This window comes from Glossina fuscipes, unplaced genomic scaffold (genome assembly GCF_014805625.2).
Source record: "Glossina fuscipes isolate IAEA_lab_2018 unplaced genomic scaffold, Yale_Gfus_2 111, whole genome shotgun sequence".
In the NCBI taxonomy this organism is placed as follows: Eukaryota; Metazoa; Arthropoda; class Insecta; order Diptera; family Glossinidae; genus Glossina; species Glossina fuscipes.
In genome coordinates this window covers 2,681,110-2,702,071 of record NW_023998454.1, presented here as the reverse complement: position 1 = coordinate 2,702,071, position 20,962 = coordinate 2,681,110, and the positions used below count along the sequence as shown (strand labels likewise).

Genomic DNA, 20,962 nt, shown 5'->3' with positions numbered 1-20,962 from the left:
ATATATATATACCAAAACAGAAATCTCTTAAACCGACAAAAACTATTCGTATATGAGATGCTTGTGTTAATTCGCCCATGAGTTAACTATGCATGCGCTTGTTCATCAATATGTATAAGTAGATATAAATGGTAGACATTCAGCAGGAGGTATTATTATCTACATACAAGCATATCACATTACGTTTCATTCATATTTCGTACTTGGTCAGAAAATGTCATTTACTTTGATGGTTTCAAATTAGGCGTCATTGGTCTGAGTGTATAACTAACAATGTCAGTGAAGGATTGTTTTTTGTATGTTTTGTTTAGCAGTTAAATGAAGGGCGCAATTTAAATGCATTGTAGATGAATGTTGTACCGCTTGGCGCTATACTATATCTTTCTCTCGTATCATGTCGTTTTATAAGCAATACAGCAAATTGTCCAACAATTCATGACATTTACACGTTAACGCCGTTTTCTGTTTATACATGTATGCATTAAATGCCTAGGGGATCACCCGAAAATTGCTGACAAATAAGTATGTAAATGCTGCTCAAACATTATACGTCATTTATATATACTTTAGAAGGTATGGCCAACATGTCGGTCGCCACCAAAAGAGAAAATTCTAATAGCAAAAAAAAAAAAACAGTTTGCGATTGAAGGAAGGAAGAGGAAATCCACCATCCTGCAGTTTTCACGACATAGCTTAAAAAAATGTGTGTTGATTGGAAATAATTCTTCGCATCGATCGCGAAGTACTGTTTGACTGATCCCCAAGTTCAGTAATGACTTTGCGAGACGTGGCCGAAAGTGCCATCTCAGCTTCACCTTTCTTCCTTAATTTTCCAGATTTTAAACCAACCGACCACGTCTGATTTCAAGAAGTTGTCATTAGCATATAAGCAAAGTTGGCCATCTCTGCTCTATATCAATGATGTGCGATCGATGAATAATCAATTTTGAAAAGACCGGATTTTGTTTAGTTTCATATGCAACTTTGTTCTTTTTTTGTTATTTTTTCACATAAAAGAAACGTGAGATTTTAAATATGATTAGAGGTAAATAGACTTGATTGCTTTGAATGGTGTTGGTCGTCGGATTATATTATAAATACATTATACTTATAATTGTTCTGCTAGAACAACAGCAATGACACAGCTTGTTTAATAACAATGATTACTTTAATAATTTCATTTCATCTTACAACACCAACAATAATTTATTTAATGTACTTTGTGCTTTAAAATGCTGTAGCAATTGCTTTAGCAGCAGCAGCAGTAGCAGCCGTATCTTACAAAATCAGCATTTCGAGACCAGTTTTTTTTTTTTGCAAAATCTGTGCATTATCCAGCCACGAAAGTAAAACAACAAGAAATAATCTAAATATTGTATAACGCCTTAGAGGTGTGTGCGGAGAACAACTCATTGAAATTCATTCATAAAAAATTCTGAATTAACACTTTTCTCTTCAACACCATAGGCTGGAATTTATAAGTGTGATCGACAAAAATCGTTTACGAGAAAAACAGTTCGCTTTAAATCAAGCGTTACAAGTACCGTTCGTGGAAACGATTCCCAATGCACTGATGTCTAGACGAACTTTGCGCATACATACGGATAAATAAGTTGGCCGTTGACTGCTGGGTTATGGCTGCGCCCTAGCATTGACAGAAAGCAGCAAAGCAACATAGGCAGCAAAATAACAGCACAATATCTTTCAGCTTCGGCCAGCAGAACATTGGAGTTATTGCTTTACGGTCTACACTTAATGAAAAGTGTAGTAAAGTTAACAAATTCTAGTGTAATTGAGTTTACGTTAAGTACGTTCTTTAAATGAGTACAATTTATGTTTGTTTACTAAAAGCAGCGTTTTTCAAACTAATTTATTGTCTGTAAAATGTAAAACGTTTCGTTTATAGCGTCACACTCACAGACTATCTCTGCTCCTTAGTTCATGGTTCCCTAAAATTCTTCTTTCTCGATTATCTAAATTTCAGGTTGTTTATATATCTCTACAAATTCATTCAAACTCGATCCTCAAGCCTTTTAACTGAATGGCTGCAATTTTCTAGATCGAACAGAAACCCTTTCATATCAATACCACGTTTGTCTAGCTTATCAGCCGAACGATCTTTTATTGATTCGAAATTTTATTGTTTGTATTGCTACATATTGGAATGCCTTATCACTGAGTCTGAAATAATTCAAAGATTCTCTGAATACGTTTAGAGGAAATTAACAGCACTAGCAAGCTTATAAGATGGATTTTGTTGTTGGTAGGAACTGATAATTGCAAACTTTATGGAGCAAGATGACTACATTACCAACCATCTGGCTTACTTATATATTCACTGATTTTTGGTAATTTTCAGAGTGGACTTATGTTATAGTTTCTTTTTGCACGAAACTGTATCTCTTCAACTAGAAAATAGGCTTAGGGCTTTCTAGTGTGTTGCTTAATAAAAGAATAAATGAAATAAAAATGAAATGTCGATAATTTCAGTGAATCAAAGTTTCTCATCGTCATGAAAGCTTTTTGATCCTATTAGAACAACTGTATTCAGTTTGAAAAAAGAAATCAAAAGATGGACATACATTGTCCTTTTACGATATTGACCCGAACCATGTAGGAGAAACTCCACGACATACATTCTTGATCAACGATTTCATCGTAATCGCCTAGACATTAAGGAAAGCAAGCTGTAACTCCTTAAAAATTGTTTTAAAGCTCTATTTATTTGGCAATACTCCTTGCAGACTGTACATTAAAACACGTATTTTACTTTCAAAAAACAAAAAAACTTTGTAGTCGGAGAAATAATCCTTGTAGGAAAAAAATTATTTTTACAGAACCTCGCTCCTGACGCTGATACTTTTGATATATATGCAATGTGTATGAATTTGGTTATGCGCTGAAAAGGCTCAATATTTTCTATGTGCTAGGTTCAAGGCAAAAGGAGGCAAAAAAAGTCGGAATTAGTCAGAAACAAGTCTATAAAAGCGGAACCGGTAAGTTGATAAACAAATGCTGATATACCATTTTTTATTACGACTTTGTCTTTTTGTTGTTTGTGTATACTCTTATTATTGGAACTAAAGGAGAACAGAAGAAAACTGTACATTCGTTATGACAACAAGACCCGGAAGTACACGAAATATTGATATTTCCAATTAGAGAACATAAAAATAGGTGAGATATCAATCTGAGAAAGTTTAACACATAAACTCATCACATAAGCAAAATTACTCGAAAAAAATGTTTCGAACAATTTTCAACTTTAAAGGTATTCTTAAGAACTTTACTACGCAACGATTAGGAACATCTGATCTAGAAAAATGTCTCTTTGTTTTCATTCGCTCTTAGAACTTGTTGCTGATCACTTCAGCACTAATAATAAGTGTTACTACATCTCACTTAGCATACGAGTATTTGGTGACTGCATTTATTAAAACGTAACTGCGCTGGCATCGTCGAAGGGCAGAGGCTTTTGCATACCGCTTTTTTTTTCTTTTAATTTACGACAACTTGAGTAAAGTATGAGTGCTTATGAGAAGCATGAGGAAAACTTTCAGTTTATTTAGTTTATTTCAAAAGTAATTGAAATTAGTTAGGGAGACGCTAAAATACTGACTGACTGACGTTCAAAAATGTTGGGAAATTTTCAAGATTTTTATATATAGTTTTTAATGAGAATTGATATTCACCTTGATACGAATCACGAATGGCCGCTACATCCCCTATACGCAATATAAGACTTATTTGTCTGTTTTTCTTCTTTTTTTTTTCAATAAATAACACTTCTATCTGAATCTACGCTTCTTGAGTATCCTTGTGGTAAATGTGTAGTACTTGGTATTTTTGCTGAGGATGGTGTTCTATTAACAAAACTACGGCGCATTTTAATAATTCAAACTACTACCGAAAACTGACCTTTGCTAAAAAAAAATGTGCCATTAGCAAATCATTATGCTCGTCCCAACGAATGTTTGTGCAGATCACCTAATGCATTTATTGGATTCTTCTTTAAAATACATGTTCAAACACCGTCATGTAAGCGTATTTTTTATAGCGAAATTCATAGAACTGAATAGATTCTTGAATCCAAAAGAATATAATGCTACAACACGACAAAATGTCAATTTATTGGTTTAATATTCGAATAATTTTACTCAACGACGCACATTGTTATACCTTCTAAATATGCCTGCCTGGGGCATTTATAGTGGGACTTTGCTGATGATCTGCAATTCTCAAATCGTTGTCTACAAAATGTGTTAAGTTTAAAATGAAAACAGTTTTCTTTACGTATTTTTATACCCCATACCACTTATAGCACAGGGTATATTAATTTTGTGCGGAAGTGTGTGACACCCGGAAGTGTTTAAGTGTGCCCGGCTGATGTCTGTCATCTAAACTTGTATTTAATCTAAATGTCGTAATTTTTGAGATTTTTTAACGAAATTCGGGAACTCGATGCGCTTTGACCCAAGAACGAAAGTTATTGAAAACGTGCATATAGGTACGACGCCTTATTTTGAGAAGTCTTTATGTGGAAATAGATGCAATTTTTTAAAGTTTCCGTAAAAAGTCGCTGTGTAATAGTATTTCGAAATTGTAAATTGGTATGAAGGCAGGGGCAATTTTTGTAGCCCCCCCTGACATAACTTTCCTAAGAAAACTCAACCTTTACAGCGTAAATAGGACATAGACCTTTTCTTTGCATACCACCGCATGTAAGAATTCTCAGAAAATGTAAGTTTTTCTACGCCAAAAAGGCTTAATTGTTGACATTTTATGACGAAAATTTGCTCATGATTGTCACTTGACATAAAAATTAAATTAAATAATTTAAGCCACTTAGGTCTATTTCTTGGACCCCACTTCATATAAAATTTCTCATGAAAAGTAAGCCATTACAAAAGACGGTTTAATTTTTCATATTTTACAATAAAAACTGGTCCATAGTAGGAATTTATTAAAAAAACTGACAGTAAGAATTTCGGATCAGTTAGGTTTACTTATATACACAAGTAGGGATTCTTATCAGTTAGGTTTACTTATATACATAAGTGAAAAGCAAAACTTTTGTATGCAGAGAAAGTTTAGTTTAGTTATTTTCAAAAGTCGTTGTAGGGAGCAATTATACTGAGTGAAGTAATGTAGGGTATTTCATGTGGAACTATGACCCCTACAATGTTTCCAATTACTAAACTTAATTTGTAAAATTCAATTGAAAATACAAATCCAAACTTTCGAATTTCGGAAAAAACACAATGACAGCTAGATGGGTATGGTTTGAATCGACCTTTCTCATCTTAAACATTAGAAAATCAATGAAGAAATTAGTATCTCTATCATTCGGCAATCAATAAAAATTTATCGGTTATTTCACCATTCAACTATTTAAGACAATTGCGGTATTGAATACATCCCTTCAATGCATGCTAAATTGGCCTAAACATCAAAAAGCGGCTGCGCTAAATAATTAAGACACCCATAGACAATGAACGCAGAAATATTTTATTTTATGATAAAACCTACACATAGGCACGCACAAACTTCGTCTCGCGTACATACGACTCTTAACAAATGAATGAAGATAAGGCAACTGAAAGCACTTGTTTAACATTTACACGCCTCTATACATTTTAAATTGAAAATTCCAAAGAGTTTATTCTTTTGTTTTATTTCTAGCATTAACATTGGTAAAGCTTTTTCATGTGTATGCAGGCCTGTGTTAAGAGTTCAGTTGCATTCTTTATCTTCCATAGAAGATAAGTTTGCAGCCCAAGAAAAGACTAAACACGAATATATGCGTTCATATGTCAGTTGGTTCCATAGACGTATCATTGTTGCAATAACAAAAATAGCAATTTTTCATATCCACCATACTGTTGTGTATGTGAATTAAGTAATGAAACCGGTATAATTGGTTTGAGAAGAATAAAACCAATGCATTTATGCATACGATACTTTTTCTCAGCCTCTCTATGAATTTTTGACTTACCTTTAATCTTTTACTAGCACTGCGTTTTAAAGTATTACAATTGGTCGCGTTTAAATTGGATCGATCATGATTTTCATCAGTACCCTGAGGCATACAACGTCGGCTTAGTTCCACTAACTCAGGCACAGGTTGCACCTAAGAAATGTCATCAATTTTGTTAGTTTGTGATAAGAATTCCTTAAAATGTTTAGCTCACCTCAACGGTTACTGAGTCTTCGCTATTACGTATCATTTCTATGATTACTTCACGAGATAATTCATTAACTGATGTACCGTTTACTTTCAGTAGGCGATCACCAGGTAAAAGACCTGTTGAACCACCGCCAGCACCTGGCTCAGCAAATATGACCGGCTTAAACGCAGGCGCCGTCAATGATTCCGTACGATCTAAGCAAATGGCCTTGCGCAAACTAAAGCCAAAATCTTGGCGTGGAGACTTTTGTCTTCGTATAGTTAATTGGCGAGGCGGTGGTAATTTGACCAGGCGTATGAGAGGTAAGGGAAGGTCTATGTCATCGAACGACTGCACCCTAGACCAACGTTCTATACCTTGAGATTCGCCGACGGGACTAAGGGAGAACGGTGGTGTGGCAAATGAGGAATTTGTTGTATCTGTAAGACTATCTGCACTGGGAGAAGGTGACGTCATAACCCGAAGATTACTGTGCGGTACATGTGAGGTATAACGAGCACTGGTGGGCAAAGTCATAGCTCGTTGTATACCGCCTTCATCGCTACGTAAACTCTCCACCGAAGTAAAAGATGTACAATGTTGACTGGAATTGGAACCTATAGATCCGGCCCCACACATACTACGATTGCCATCAAATAAGAGCTCATTTTGCATTGTGTTACGTATAACAAGTATTTGGGCCTCAGGGGAAGTTACGACAACTTCCTCATGAATATTACTAGCATTGCTGCGAGATCCTTTGAGTATACCACGTTTCGGAGGTTTTGGTGGAACAGAGGACATGAAACGGTTCTGCAAATGTACTTTCACATTTTTAAACACTGTAAATCTAGAAATTAATAAATATGTACCTTTAGGTTATCACCACTGGCATTGCTATGGGGGGACATAGTTTCGGAAATGGAATGTACAGTCGAGCCACCACCATTATGACGACTTTCAATGGTAGTGGTTACAGATGCAACAATTTCCTCATTGCCACGATCCAATTCAACGCTACTACCGTTGTCAGCGTTTAAAGCGGCGAAAAACTCTGCGCTATAATCGGCTGTTATACCACTTGGAAGTTTCTCCTTTTCTTTGCGTCTACCACGGATCTTCAAGGAACGTCTTACCTAAAAACGGGGCAACGAACGCTTGAAAGTGGAATTTAAACAGAATTATTAACAAATGCTACTCACCTCGTCGAGTCGCAGTAGCTCTTCGGTACTCATACTTCCTGGTACACCGGTAGCATTTTTAGCCTCTTTACGCAGCTTCTTTTCTCTTTTACGTTTCTCTTTTTCCTCGCGTTCGGCCTTTTCCCGATCACTTCCTGCTCCGCTGGCTACAGCTACGCCTTTTTTCATAAAATTAAACATTATTTACTCTTTAGTCTACGATTTTTATAAAAACAAAGCTATCGTTGAATCCGCGTTGAAAAATGCATAAATTTCAGTATAAATGAGTATTACGGCATTGATAATTAAACGTCTGGAAGTTTTTAGCAGCTGTAGAAGAAAATGCAAAAAACCCGTATATTAATGTATTATAGAAAATCGACGGAAAACAGTTTTTGGTGGGTGTGACTCAAATAAGAAAGTTCCATTAGCAGAAAAAAATTTTATAATTATATTTTACTAAATTCTGTTTTTGGTACGTTATCTGAAGTACTGATTGAAAAAATATGAATATCTAACAACTATGGTGTTGTCTTGTTATTGTAAAATCAAATTTTCTGTATCGTTGATTATAGTTTTTTCTTTTTTTTTTTTGTGCTTTTCTTTCTCTGTTTATGGGAACAAAAGAAAATTTATAATTCGCGTGTGCTACAGTTAAAATTAATAAAGTTTTCACTTTTTACTGACTTTCAATAATAAGTATTATTTTTCATGACTTTTTCTTTTTTCCACTATATTTTTAAAATTATGATGTTTTTCTTGTACGATGTTTTCTAAAACAGTAGGTAGCAGACATTTGGTTTTGCGGTAGATACATTTGCCCTATCTGGTTTTTTACGTAAGTTGCAGTTGTTTTCAGTTATAACTTTTAAATTTTTATACAAACTCCTAACATTGCTTCGAATTTACAATGCCAAACAAGAAATTGGATCGGAAGAGAATTTTTTTTTTTTAATTTTTATAATTAATTAAAAAACAAGGGCATTTTTTTTTTGTATTCACTGGCAACTCTCCTTAAGGATATTACCGTTATTCAAAGAAACTTTGGCTTTGTCATTGGTATATGTATTATTGATAACATTTATCAAAATTAATATAAGAAAATATAATAGTAATAGAGCCATATGAATGTAGATCTTTTTTATGCGTTTAGTTAACATTTTTCGCACGTTATCGGTATAGCTATTGTTATGCTAAAAAGAAAATATATTGTTTATAATAAATGCATGTATTATTTGTTTTCTTTCTATTTTAAAACGGGAAAGTGAAATTGTTTCTTATTAGCTTTTTTAATAATATTAAAATATGCAGACATAACGCGAAATGATTAAATTGATGTTAGCGACATCGTATTAACATAATTAATATCTATTCGATAGTTTAAGAGAGAAAATTCTAAAAAATTATAAAAAAGCTTGAGATCGAAATAATCACTTTACTGAATCGATTGCTTTGCCGACACTACGTCACTAACTTCCACGTAAAAAAAACATGACATACACAACTCAATGTTCACCTATAAACACACGCATGCACACTAAACTAAAAAATACAAAAATCAATGCAAACAAATATATACTAGCAAGCACCATTCTTTTCTTTGGGCAGTTAATTTTTTTCATCACGAATCAATACGGAAATAAATTCTTTAAAAACTTTTTTTGTGGTGTATACAAACTTCTTACGATTTTCTTTAATAAAATATGAAACTCTAGTTTTCTTTTTGATTTAGTTACCTTACATATGTACAAGCACACGCACACCTTAAAATTCTTGTTTTTTTCTTATTGTTGATTTACTTTTTTTTTACACTCTTTCCTGGGCTTTTAATATCTTTATAATAATGCATTAAATTCTAAACTGCTTCGATGAAATTAGTTGTCATTTTTTATAAAATATCAAACACCGTTTCTTTTGTTTTTTTTTTTTACTAAATAAACAATTAAAATCTCAAAAAATTTCTGGAAGAAAATTCAATGAAAATATGCGAAAAATTTCTAATACAATCTTTAATGAGTTGGTGTTGTTAAGCGTTTTATCATTTAAGACTTGATGCATATGATTGCCTCTGTATGGGAGAGATATGTGGGGATATATTGGGGATTGCAAAAAAAGGAATATATTCTATCAAATTTTGAACATCTGTGTAAAGGATATTTTTATATAAAATAAAAAACTTATGTGATTTATTTGTGTAAGATGACGTATATTTTTAAGAGCAAAATTTACTTCGCTGTATATTCTTATGTGTCCCATTTTAGACTTTTCTGAAAGTAAAATCTGCTTTGCTGTATACTCTTATGAATGGTCTTTTTGCTTCTTTCAGAGAATAATTTTTTCTCTTCACCAATTGTTTATTACTATTTTTTTTTAGCTTTCGTAAGTTTGTTTGAGAAAAATTTTGTAAAATTATTTTCCTCTTCGGGCAGACGATAAGTTCTAGTTCATTTTGCACCTTATCCTACCTATAGTCCCCTTCGGGCCATGATTAGCCATAGAAGAAAGTTACCTTGAATGCAGCTAGTAAACATTTTCGAAACTTGTTATGTAAATAAAATAAACATATGAAATCATTGCAGATGAATCCTGACTTTCAGTTCTTGAAATAAAAATCAGCTAAAGTTTGCTTAAATTAATATAAAGGAAAAGCTTCAGTACTCATGTTATGAGGCACGAAGAATTTGTCAGCAGATTACAAGAAAATTGAAAATTGTGGGAATTAAAAAACGTCTTAGATCGTACCAGATTACAATCGGCACATAAGGACAATTCAAGGAAATTTCTCAAGCACAAAATTAATTTCATTGTATTTGACTCGAAAATTTCGCGTGTGAAATCTTGATAAAGGAAAATTAAATAGAAACAATACTCCACTGTGTGCTTAAACAAAGAAAAGAATTTGTACTTAGCCCACCATCTGCACGCATTTATGGACACTTATTATTATTTTTTATGCAATGCCATCGTCAAACATCTCATTAAATTGACGACGAAGGTTGCTTTATATTTGAACAGTGAATTTGACTATATTTTTGGAATTTTTATAATGAAATACAAATAATTATTATTAATAACTAATGGTTTATTTTTCTTTTTCATTGGCTTAATTTTGTTAACAGCAAATTTATTTTAAATTATATGTTAACACACGGAAATATTGTCCGCACGGAGGGTTACTTTATAAAAAATTAACCTAGTAAATAAGTAAAAATTTACTTCGGACTTTCTTTGCATTCCATCAGTCTTGTCAAGAATATCACAACATAAAATTATAAATAATTCGCAACCAACTTCCTCTTTGCGTTCCATTATTTTTGTTAAAAAATATCGCAATACAAATTTATAAATAGAGTTTTATTTTATTAGATACAATTTTTCTGATGAATGAATGATTCGTCAATTTGCTTACGAACGCTTTCCATCTCTCTCTCTCTCTCTCTCTCTCTCTTACGATATATAAGGACGATTGGTTTTAATTAAAAAAGGACTATTTTAAAAACAGTTATCAGATTTTCTTTTACATAAATCCGTTTATTGTTAATACTTTAAAAACAAAATAAAATATTATAATTATATATAAATTTAATTAAGCTTTTCTTTATATGTTCAGTGCAGCAGAGTTTTCAATCAAGGCAAAAGTCTTCTATTGGTTGCTATTGCGTTAAGACTTTAACCTAAGAATTTATTTATCTGACTAAATTAGTAATAATAATAATATATATATTAAATATTACAGATAGAAACAAAACAAATACTATGTACATATTCCCTTATGGACGTACTACCTTAGAACTTAATATTTATTTATTATTTATTATTATTATTTGTTAATATCATTTAGCTTATTATTAAATTGTTCTTAATATTAAGATAAAAATATTTCATCCATAGGCACTTTTTCGAAAATCAAGTTCGAAATGTCACGAAATATGGAGCCAAAACTTTTCGAATAACCACCTTTCAATTCATTAAACACTGTTTCCCAGTTATCATTTAAAAAGCGATTCATAGTCTGAGAAAGAAGAGCATCGTTAAAGAGATTATCGAAATGCATATAAACACGCCTCGGGTTCATTGTGATTTGATAATCATTTAGACGCATATAACGTCTTCCATCCTTCTCATAGGGTTCACCAATCAAACGATGTTCAATTTGCGCGTCGACAAGGGTGAGATTACCTTTTCCGCTGCCAGTAATCGGTAACAATAGAATGCGTCCCGACATTTCGTAATCGCCTAACATTTCAATGCGTTTAGTTAAGCTGTCACAGACAATCAAATACTTTTCCAATTTGGTTCTATTAAAGAGATTTGTTACATTTGTTGTTTGTGCTTGGGCATACAAAGTTAATGATATTACCTATAACGTTGTATTTTCGTGCTGGATATGATATGATGAACTTGAAGATTTTTTAAAGTTTGTTTAAGATTAATTGGTGGTGTCCCAGCTTCAACAACCAATGATTTTACGTGCAAAGGATCTAAGATCGGTATATGAAAATCTTCATTTCCTGCGAGCAATAAAGGAGATATTAAAAGCATTTTTATATGCGCGCGCCGCCATTGATTCATTCTTACCTGATTTTAAAACCTGTATAGCCTCATTGACTGCATCGACGAGGCATTTATCAAAATTCGCGTCTCTTTTACATTTACTAAATGATTTAGCTGAAAATACAAGCCAAGCAACATAATTTATTAGCTATGCTGGCACATTTCGATAACGAAATCTAAAACAATACTCGTTCAGGAAATAAAAATATTGAAAATATAACTTGTGATGCATGTTAGCACTCATCCATGCATATATTAATATGTTATAAAAATGTTATGAGATGAATGTTTAATTAATTAAAACATTATAGGGAGACATTGCCATGTAGCAAGCAAGCGCTAATAACAAAGATGCGAGAATATATATTCTTTCTTATATAGCGTGTATATTTAAAAGCATTGTAAAGTATCAAAGGAATTAGTTAAAGCATATCCTTCTCTTTGTCTGCTTTTGGAAACCAAGCGGTTGCAAAGTCTTGAAGATTTCGTGTAGGAAGATTAATTTATTCTCAAATTTTTGCCAAAGTTTCAATCAGTTTAAAAGCTATTTGAATTAATCAGGTTAAGCGGAGAAAAGGAACGATCAAATAGTGAAAACTTGTTCTTCTTCTAAGAGTTTCATAGAACTTTAAACGATGCAATAAATGTCTGCCTTATCCTTACAAATTATGAAATATGTTTATGAGATAATAATCATAACTAATTGGAAACCTGCGATAGAAAGACTAGCGCTGCGTAAATAATAAGTGAAATAAAATAAATTAATTGATCCAAGCCGAATAATTCTTCCTTGTTAGATTTTGCGTTTAATGCTTATTTAGATGTGCTACGCAAGTACGGTGTACAAAGGGAGTGGCTTTGTGTTTTCAACGTATATGTACAAGCAATTAAAGTAGACGTGATGTCTGATTTTTAATAATAACATTATTCTTAATTTAAACACTCAAAAAAATTGATGTAAACACATATTGAATTGAATTTATAATGGTTTGATCAGAGTCAAAATTCAGCTGACGCTAAAAGAAAACTTTTTATATAAAAATATAGAGAATATATAAGGTTAGTCAGTTAGTTAGGCGCAATATACGTATCGAAAACACAGCAAGTACATAAAAGTATTTCTGGCTAGCGTATGTAGCGAAATCATTTTAGATTCGTTCATCTGTTCGCCTGGCGACATTACGTTATCAATCTTACAATTTTGTCTGGGGAAGCATAGTTATTCTTACATTACTTCTTATCACTCTTGTAATATTAAATTTAAAAACTCTTTCAATCAGATCAAGAGTTTTTCCGCAATTCCCAATAAATCTAAATATAGAAGCGATAAAAATTACGGTGGGTATAAAACACATTTTCCTTTCTTCTTCTTACTATTAGTGCATTATATCATATCATAAATGTATATCATACAATTTTGTTGCAACTCTTTCTTTTCTCGCTTGTTACATTTAAAAAACGAACAAGATAGAAATCGTTCGCTTCTTAAGAGCGTTGAAATATGATTGCAATAAAAATTAAAGCAAGAACTTGTGGACTCGAGATGTTTTTAAAAATTTGGAATAGAAAAATTAAAAATTTTTATGATCCGTTAAGCTTCTCTCTTATAGATTTTTGAAATCTCTCTTTGCAACCACGATAAATTCATTATCTTAGGTCAGTTATGGCCTGGTTGTTGTTGTTGCTGCTGTTGGTTTTGTACACATAAATATGCGTTTAACTAGCATTTCCATTTAAACGATTTTTTGGCTGCTAAATTAATATCGCTTCTTGTATGCTTTACCTATATCGCCAAATGATTAAAATTAATGTTCGTTTTTTCTTTATATATATAATTTGACATTGAGCAAATATATAAACAACAAGTTTTTGGCATTTTATTGAACTTCTTTAAAGACAAGTTGTTTGGATTTATATGTTTTATAGCAATATGTAAGAGGTTTACTAATACGCTTAAATTGGCTTACACTTTGATATATAAAGCGCTTACGAAAAGGACCGAATCACGACTGAACTTGAAATATTATAATATTAAAAATGTCTTTTTTTTTAGATGCTATCTATCCTTAGAATAATACGCAAATCTAATCTTTTAATTCCACAATACAATATAACAAGTCTTATTTTAATTCACCAGCTAATATCACTGTAGATTAACTTGCTGCTCTCTTCAGGAATGATAGTAAAATTTTATATATTCTTAGGTTTATTTGTTGCAAAATTCAGTTCGTAAGAGTATGTTGATTGATTAATTTCATTTGAATAATATTCGTCCCGTACTTTGGGCGAAGGATGGTTGTTGATCGTTCATCTAGCTTCCACTCTATATGCTTTTCGGACTATATTTGATTTGATTTTTTTGCTGACAAAAGCGAAACTTGCTCTCTCTATTACTCCTTGTTACTATTGTAATTTGGTTATCCTTTGGCGTCTTTTAAATGCAGATGATGAGAAATTTTTAGAGAAACACAATAATTTCTCGTGGCAGCCAAATTCGAAAAATATGCTCCCATCGAAGCTGTTGGGTGAATTATCATTTCCGAATTTTTGTTAAGATCAGTTTGTAATTCCTTAAAATGATTGCCGCAATTACTTGGAAAAAGAATCCTTTACTTGTCGCACATTTCGAGTCTTTTTTTCCTGGGATCTGAGGCTTGATTTCAAGTATTCTCTTGTTCTTGTTTGAAATCGACACGTATCAGCCCATCTCGCAATAATCGCTTGACATTGTACTGTAAGAGTTCATACTACTGCCACACAATCTTGCTTTTTCCTTGACGGATAAATGACTTAAATAAATCACTGAACTCATGCTGATACTTGTGTGTAGCGTTTCGTAAATATGTAATACACCAGTAATTACTTATCTAAATCGAAAATTAAAATAAATGGCACTAAATCTCAAATGCTACATTATTTCCCTTAAATGAATCTTCTAAGCACGTTCGCCCCTTCACTGTCTTTCGTAGCATATAATATCAACAAATATGTTTTTCTAAATCTGCGGACCATCTCTAGGACTGTCTTCGTAACAAACTTACATTTAAAGAACATCGAAGCCGTGAAGTCATTGAAAATGAGGACCTTGCATTGACATTGTAATTAAGACTCGCTCATTTAATTACTCTCGGATGCTTCCAAATAAAATAAACAAGACATGAACGCATTATTTTTATTTTGGAAAATTTAAGCTGTAATGTGCGGCTTTAACGATCTCGTACGCTGTGATCTAACGAAATTGATTAGTAGTTCAATAAAGTTTTTGTAGTTCACCCAACTATCTTGACAGCTTGGTTAGGGGATTTGAGTGAAAATTTCGCTCATTTTGAAAGTTTAATTAAATCCTTTTTTTCTTTTTTTTCAACTATCTTGAAAATTAATTAATTATTTGTTCGTTTTCCACAATAGTTTATTTTGTTTTCATCGGACGCTGGCAACACTTCTTCTGCCATGGTTTGTCCATAGTAGTTAAGCAGACCTCTTTATCAACTTCATTTATGATATAGGGAAAATGTTTTCCTTTCAAATATTAATTAATTTACATAAAGTCATGTTTTGCTTATAATATTTTGTAAAAAATTCCTGAAAAGTTCTATTGTAGCTATATTTTGACTTAAATCGCTCCGAGATTTCGTTTAGCTTAATTCTGTTAACGGTTTAACAGAGCTCTATAAAAAGTTCTTGCTTTGGGTCTTTGCTATTTATATTTAAATACAACTTCACACCTTGAAAACGTTTTAATTTACGCAGTAGCTTCTCCTCTTAATATTGTGCAATCCGCCTGAGTAGCCGAAGGCGAGGAATCTCGACTAGCGAAATTAATAATAATAATATTGTGCATTGTTTATAATAATTAAAATTGTAAAATTTAATAAAGAGATTTAAAAACGACTTCTATTTGCACAATATTCCAACATTAGAGCGCCGCGTACGTATGTTCACTTTACGCGAATTTATTTATATATTGTTCTTACAATATGTACGACACAAAGGAGTTTTTTTTAAGTCAATAGTATTAAATAAAACTTTTCTAAAATAGTATTTAGTGAAATTGAGTGAAATGAACTCGTAATAATTGTACAGTTAAATCGGTTTTTGTGCTATGTATTCCAAAGCGCTTTTTATTTGTGCGATTGTTTTTATGCAACTTTTTGGCTTTATGCGATTTCTGTCATGCAACATTTTTTATGTGGCATATACATTTAAGGTCCTTTTGGTGGCCTGCATTGTGTACTTTAACATACGGTATAACTGATTGCTTTTTTGAGGCATCTCTGCTGCATGGTAAAACTTGGTATTTTTGATACTTGGCTGTCTTTTACAAAAAATCCCTGCTAGCGGTTGTTTTATGACTAACGAAAGAATCGGGAAAATCAAAGTCATCGAATTTAACCGTCTTGTACTTCGCGTTACTTCACAATTTTCATCAATATATGTTACTGGCCAAAATTTATGCAAGCACCTATTATATTAGGTCGTATTGAAAAGTCTCCGCGATTTTGTCCGCCGTTTCGAGGTTCTTTTTGCAGCCCGCTCTTTTCAAATTATTCCGAACTGTCATGTCGTTGATGTTTAGTGCCTCCGCTATTTCCTGACAGCTTGAGTGCCGATGTTTTTCCACTATTTGCAAAATTTCATCGAATTTTTCAGTGGCTGCGAGATACATCTTTGACTCTGAAATTTTCGGAGCGAAATCGAACCATTCCTGGGCCTTCACTCACAGCATTCGCAACGCATAGTTCACAATTTTTTTTTCTTTTATCTTTTTTACCTTTTGTACAGTAAAAAGGCATCACATAGCGTATTTCTTCAGACATTTCGCTCATTTTCAAATCAATATAAGTTTTTACACTAGCAAAAATTTATAAAAGTACCTGCACAAAAAATGTAAGATGTCGCCTTTCAACTAAAGGTTCATTTGAGACAATCAGGTGAGTGTTGCTCGCTATATAGACATTATTCATCCATCCCGCGGAAAAATCAGCGCGAAATTTTCATTATGACCTATTATTATATCTTCATCTGTAGAATAAGGAATCAACATTTTTTAAATGTTTCCCTGTGTAATATAATTATTTATTTGGTTTTGGAAGCACTTTCTCGCTATTTCATTAAGCCTTGACGTATTTTTTAAGTGCAACTTTTTTGTGCGATCCTCCTTCACCGCATAAAATAAATTTGCTAAAGCTGTTTATGAAGTTTCCGAACATTTTTTTTGTTATGTTTTTTTCTTGCAATCTCAGGTTTACTTGTATTTTATTCTTTCCATTACATTGCATGCTTTGCATTGCACCGTCTATTTGCAGAGAGACTAACTAAAATGGTAAGTTAAGCGGTAATATCACCTTAAATTCATTACAAATAGCAATATTTGTAAACTTGTATATAATATAATGGAAAGGTTTTTTTCATTTGACAGTCAAGCTCTTAAGATACATGACACAATTTTTGCAGCACCACTACTGGTCATAATTTTTGAAAGGAAGCACTACATTTTTTTTTAACTAATTCGGAAAAACGCTTAATTTTAAGCCGGACTTCAAGACCTAAGTAATAAATTTGGAGTGTTATTGAAAGGCACAGCAGTTTTGTTAATATATCAAAATTCTTAACGCCACGACATTCTGGAAGAAATATCAGTGAGTTAGAAGACGACTGAAGGCTTACACATAAGCGGTTCGACGCAATATTCCTTTCGAATTTGTGGGCTTGCATCAATTTTTTGAGATTAGAACCTGTTGGTAACGTGTTACGACGTGTTACGTGATTACGATTATGATTATCATAATTGTCAATTTTTATCAAGAAGAAATTGTTTTATAGTCGGCATCAATATAGAGCATTTGATGGCACACGTCATAGGAATTAAATAATAAATTTTAGCAACACTCAATTTAACCTAACTAACCTAACTAACTAGCCAAGCTAAAAACGTACAAATTGCGTCGCAATGTTTTTCAAAACTTTTCAGACTCTGATTTTCAAATCCAGATTTTCAGCAAAGAGATTTTAAAACTTTAATCTAAAAAAGTAATAACTGCTTTCTGTTTTGCTGATTAAAAAAAAAACTATCAGATTAATTTTATTTCAGTGGGAAAACAGCTGATGTCGTCAAAATGGTTTCAGTGAACAAGTGTAGACAGCAACGAATACTTTGTATATTTTATAGCACATCTATATGCTCAGCTATGAGATTTGCTATTTAGGTTACCAAATCTAGCATTTATATAACATACGCTCGTGCCGTCTAGACATTTCAAAGCTATTTAAATGGACTTTCCGCTTGTTCTACGCTATAAAATGCTTAAAAGAGTCTAATTTTTGACAGACGCAATGTCTTACTTGCTTCCTGATATTCTGAAAACTTGTTCTACAAAATCCTCGAATATAGTTATTTAGTTGGTTCACGTATACGGCTGCATCAAACGAAGGACAACGACTACACTATTTTAGATTAGCTCTTTATAAGCGCAACATTGTATTGATAACTTTGCAGCCAAACTGAGTGGTTCTTCAAAGCTGCTTAACCAAATTATTATCCAAATTATTATCGCTTAATTTCTTAGACAGATTTCAGTAATGAAATTGTAAGTAGTTTGAAATTCCTCGGTTGAATATTGACAATAACTTATGCTTTGATAAACACAAAAATTCCTTTTAATCGCTTATTACTTGCTGCCTAGGGAGTTACAACAGTTTAGGTGCTCTCGTCTCACTTACAACCGTAAGCTTTCAATCGCCGGCGCCAATAATGAGTTTACCCAGCTAGTAATTTATTACAGCATTGGGACGAAGGTGTGGTGCGTGCTATGTGTTATTTCCTTTCCTATTAGCCTGTTTACCTTTTGTTCCTTTTCTTGCTCTTTACTTTCAATTTTCTTTTCCTTTGGATGTTTTAAAAACATTACGCAGTAATGTGCTTTATAACCCATGGCAGACATTGCAATCCATAATATCATAACAGACGGTAACAGCTTCGCGGTTACATAAGTGTAAAATAATAAAATAAAAATAATGCTTCTGATAAGATAAATTGTCATCTAAGGTCTTTTAAATTTGTCCTCAAGGGACATTTTGATTAATAGGACGTTTTGTTATTTAAAAAGTGACGCTTAAAAGATTACTTTTTGACTTTTGCTCCTGCATACTCCGCTAATAACTGAAGGCTAAAGAAAGTAATCCATGTCCATCTCTGGCTTAGTAGCCCCCTGTGTACCCTGTTCTTCATCACAACATCAATTAAGATGCTCAGGGCAAATGTTTGTTTAATAAAATTTAAATTGTCTAATTTCGAAATGGACTCATAGACGTATGTGCATCATACGCAAAAACACTTGAACATTTTTGTTATTGAATATAAATAACGTGAAGTTAAGTAAAACACCAAAAATTAGTTTAATTCAAACTCGAGTTTAGACGTTACTTAAATACTCATTTTTATTGCCAAACTGTTTACTTACGCAAGTCTTTTGCTGCTACTGCAACATTAATGACGAATGCCGTTACTGATAGCAATAATAGCAAAGTTACGTTTGGCAGTTTCGCTTGAATCACGAGCTTACGCATGCTTACATGCATTTTTGTGTCTCACTTTTTATTTCTTTCACTGAATTTTTTTCTGTTTTTTTCCTTTTTTTTGATATTTCTTATAATTAGTAACTTGATAACAACTAGTTTAGGTTTTTTTTTTTTTTAAATTTTTTTATTCACTTTTCAAACAAGCGAAGAAGGAAAACAAACTATATATATAATATAACGTCTGGATGTGATCAGTTTGCCGTAAAGCTATACAATGAACGGAGATGCTCTCGCGTTGAAAGCTTTTATATATCAACAACTAAAAAAATTAAAAAACTAGGTAAAACGTCACAATGACGAAGTTTGCTTTTAAACTATATATGCACATTCATTTATACATATATATATATATATATTTCCTTTTTTTTTCTTATTTCTTTTAATAACAACACAAGTAAATAACTTTTTTTTCATCATTTTTTGTATAGTGTCTAGAAATAGTTTTTAGAGGTCCTCTACAGCTACAGTCGTTAGATGACGGAATTTAGAATAACGTGCATAAATAAAGAATTCAAATTTGATGATGTTGAAAGTTTTAAGCGTTTGAAGACTCTTCTAACGAGAAGCTGAAGTCAAAAAGTGATATTATTACATTTAGTAAATTTTTTTATGTTTTATATAATCTGAATGCGGAAGTGGTCAGATCTCGCAAATTTCTCAGTGGGAAGAATTGTTTACACTTGCATTTTACATGGCTGAGTTACATTTCACTTGGCTTTTATGTCTACGAAAATGCGAGCAAAGAACAAGGTTGAAAAAGATTGAAGATTTTGATTTGCATTTTTTATCTAAAGAAGAACTTTGCCTTATGCCATCCATAAAGAAAATTTGTGCCTCTGCTGAAAACCCTGACGTAGGAAAATTTGATTATGTTGTTGTTGATTATATTAGGGCTTTTCTATGCATTTCGATCCCTGATGTCAATTTTTATAATCGTATATTGCCAGCAGCAGAAAATTAGACCCATAAAATTAATGAAATCGAAATGTAGTTTTTCAGCAAGGATTTCCGCACCCGAATTTCGCCAGCTGCATAGCATGCAGCAAAATATCCCCACAAAAAGACCGCGAAAGTTGTGAGGACCCAAGCAACAATTTTTCTATTAGTACGTAAACATTGCGAAGCGTTCATGCTGTTACGCAGCTTTTCATGGGATATTCAAGCGTTCTCTTATCAGGTCAATAGCAATAAACCTGAATTAACTGAAAGTTGAGGCCCTTGATTACTAATAGTCTTTGAGATATCGAAAGAAGAAGTTGAAACAAATGAAATCAATTGAAGGAAACGCTGTGCCTCTGCACTAAACGAACATTTGAAGTTTTCATATAGTTTCAGATTGTTTCAATTTGTAGGTAACTGCAAGCATGTTTGATAAATTCGAAAATTAAAGACGGCTATAATGATATTACATATGATGTTTTTGAAAATGATTTCACATAATTTTATTAACACCATCAGAGCAAAAGGGAAACGACTTTGAGA

The 20,962-nt window shown here is 32.4% G+C and overlaps 2 protein-coding genes across 3 annotated transcripts in view; both read right to left on the bottom strand.

Annotated features, from left to right (window-relative positions):
• Positions 1–9,181, bottom strand: part of LOC119638979 (unconventional myosin-XVIIIa) — a 66,132-nt gene extending 56,951 nt beyond the window's left edge. For both annotated transcript variants that reach the window (XM_038036150.1, XM_038036149.1), the window contains exons 1-5: positions 9,085–9,181; positions 7,370–7,678; positions 7,040–7,303; positions 6,192–6,980; positions 5,996–6,130 (exon numbers count right to left, since the gene is read on the bottom strand). In XM_038036150.1, coding sequence (XP_037892078.1) covers positions 5,996–6,130; positions 6,192–6,980; positions 7,040–7,303; positions 7,370–7,549 — 1,368 coding nt within the window. In that variant the 5' untranslated portion in view covers positions 7,550–7,678; positions 9,085–9,181. The remainder of the gene's footprint in view (positions 1–5,995; positions 6,131–6,191; positions 6,981–7,039; positions 7,304–7,369; positions 7,679–9,084) is intronic.
• A 1,722-nt stretch (positions 9,182–10,903) lies between these two features.
• On the bottom strand, positions 10,904–19,694 carry LOC119638991 (protein takeout). The gene is made up of 4 exons (XM_038036166.1): positions 19,363–19,694; positions 11,927–12,016; positions 11,709–11,859; positions 10,904–11,646 (listed from the first exon to the last, which is right to left on the bottom strand). Exons 1-4 carry the CDS (start codon positions 19,478–19,480, stop codon positions 11,214–11,216), a joined length of 792 nt encoding a protein of 263 aa, XP_037892094.1. The 5' UTR covers positions 19,481–19,694; the 3' UTR covers positions 10,904–11,213.
• Between the last annotated feature and the right edge of the window lie 1,268 nt (positions 19,695–20,962).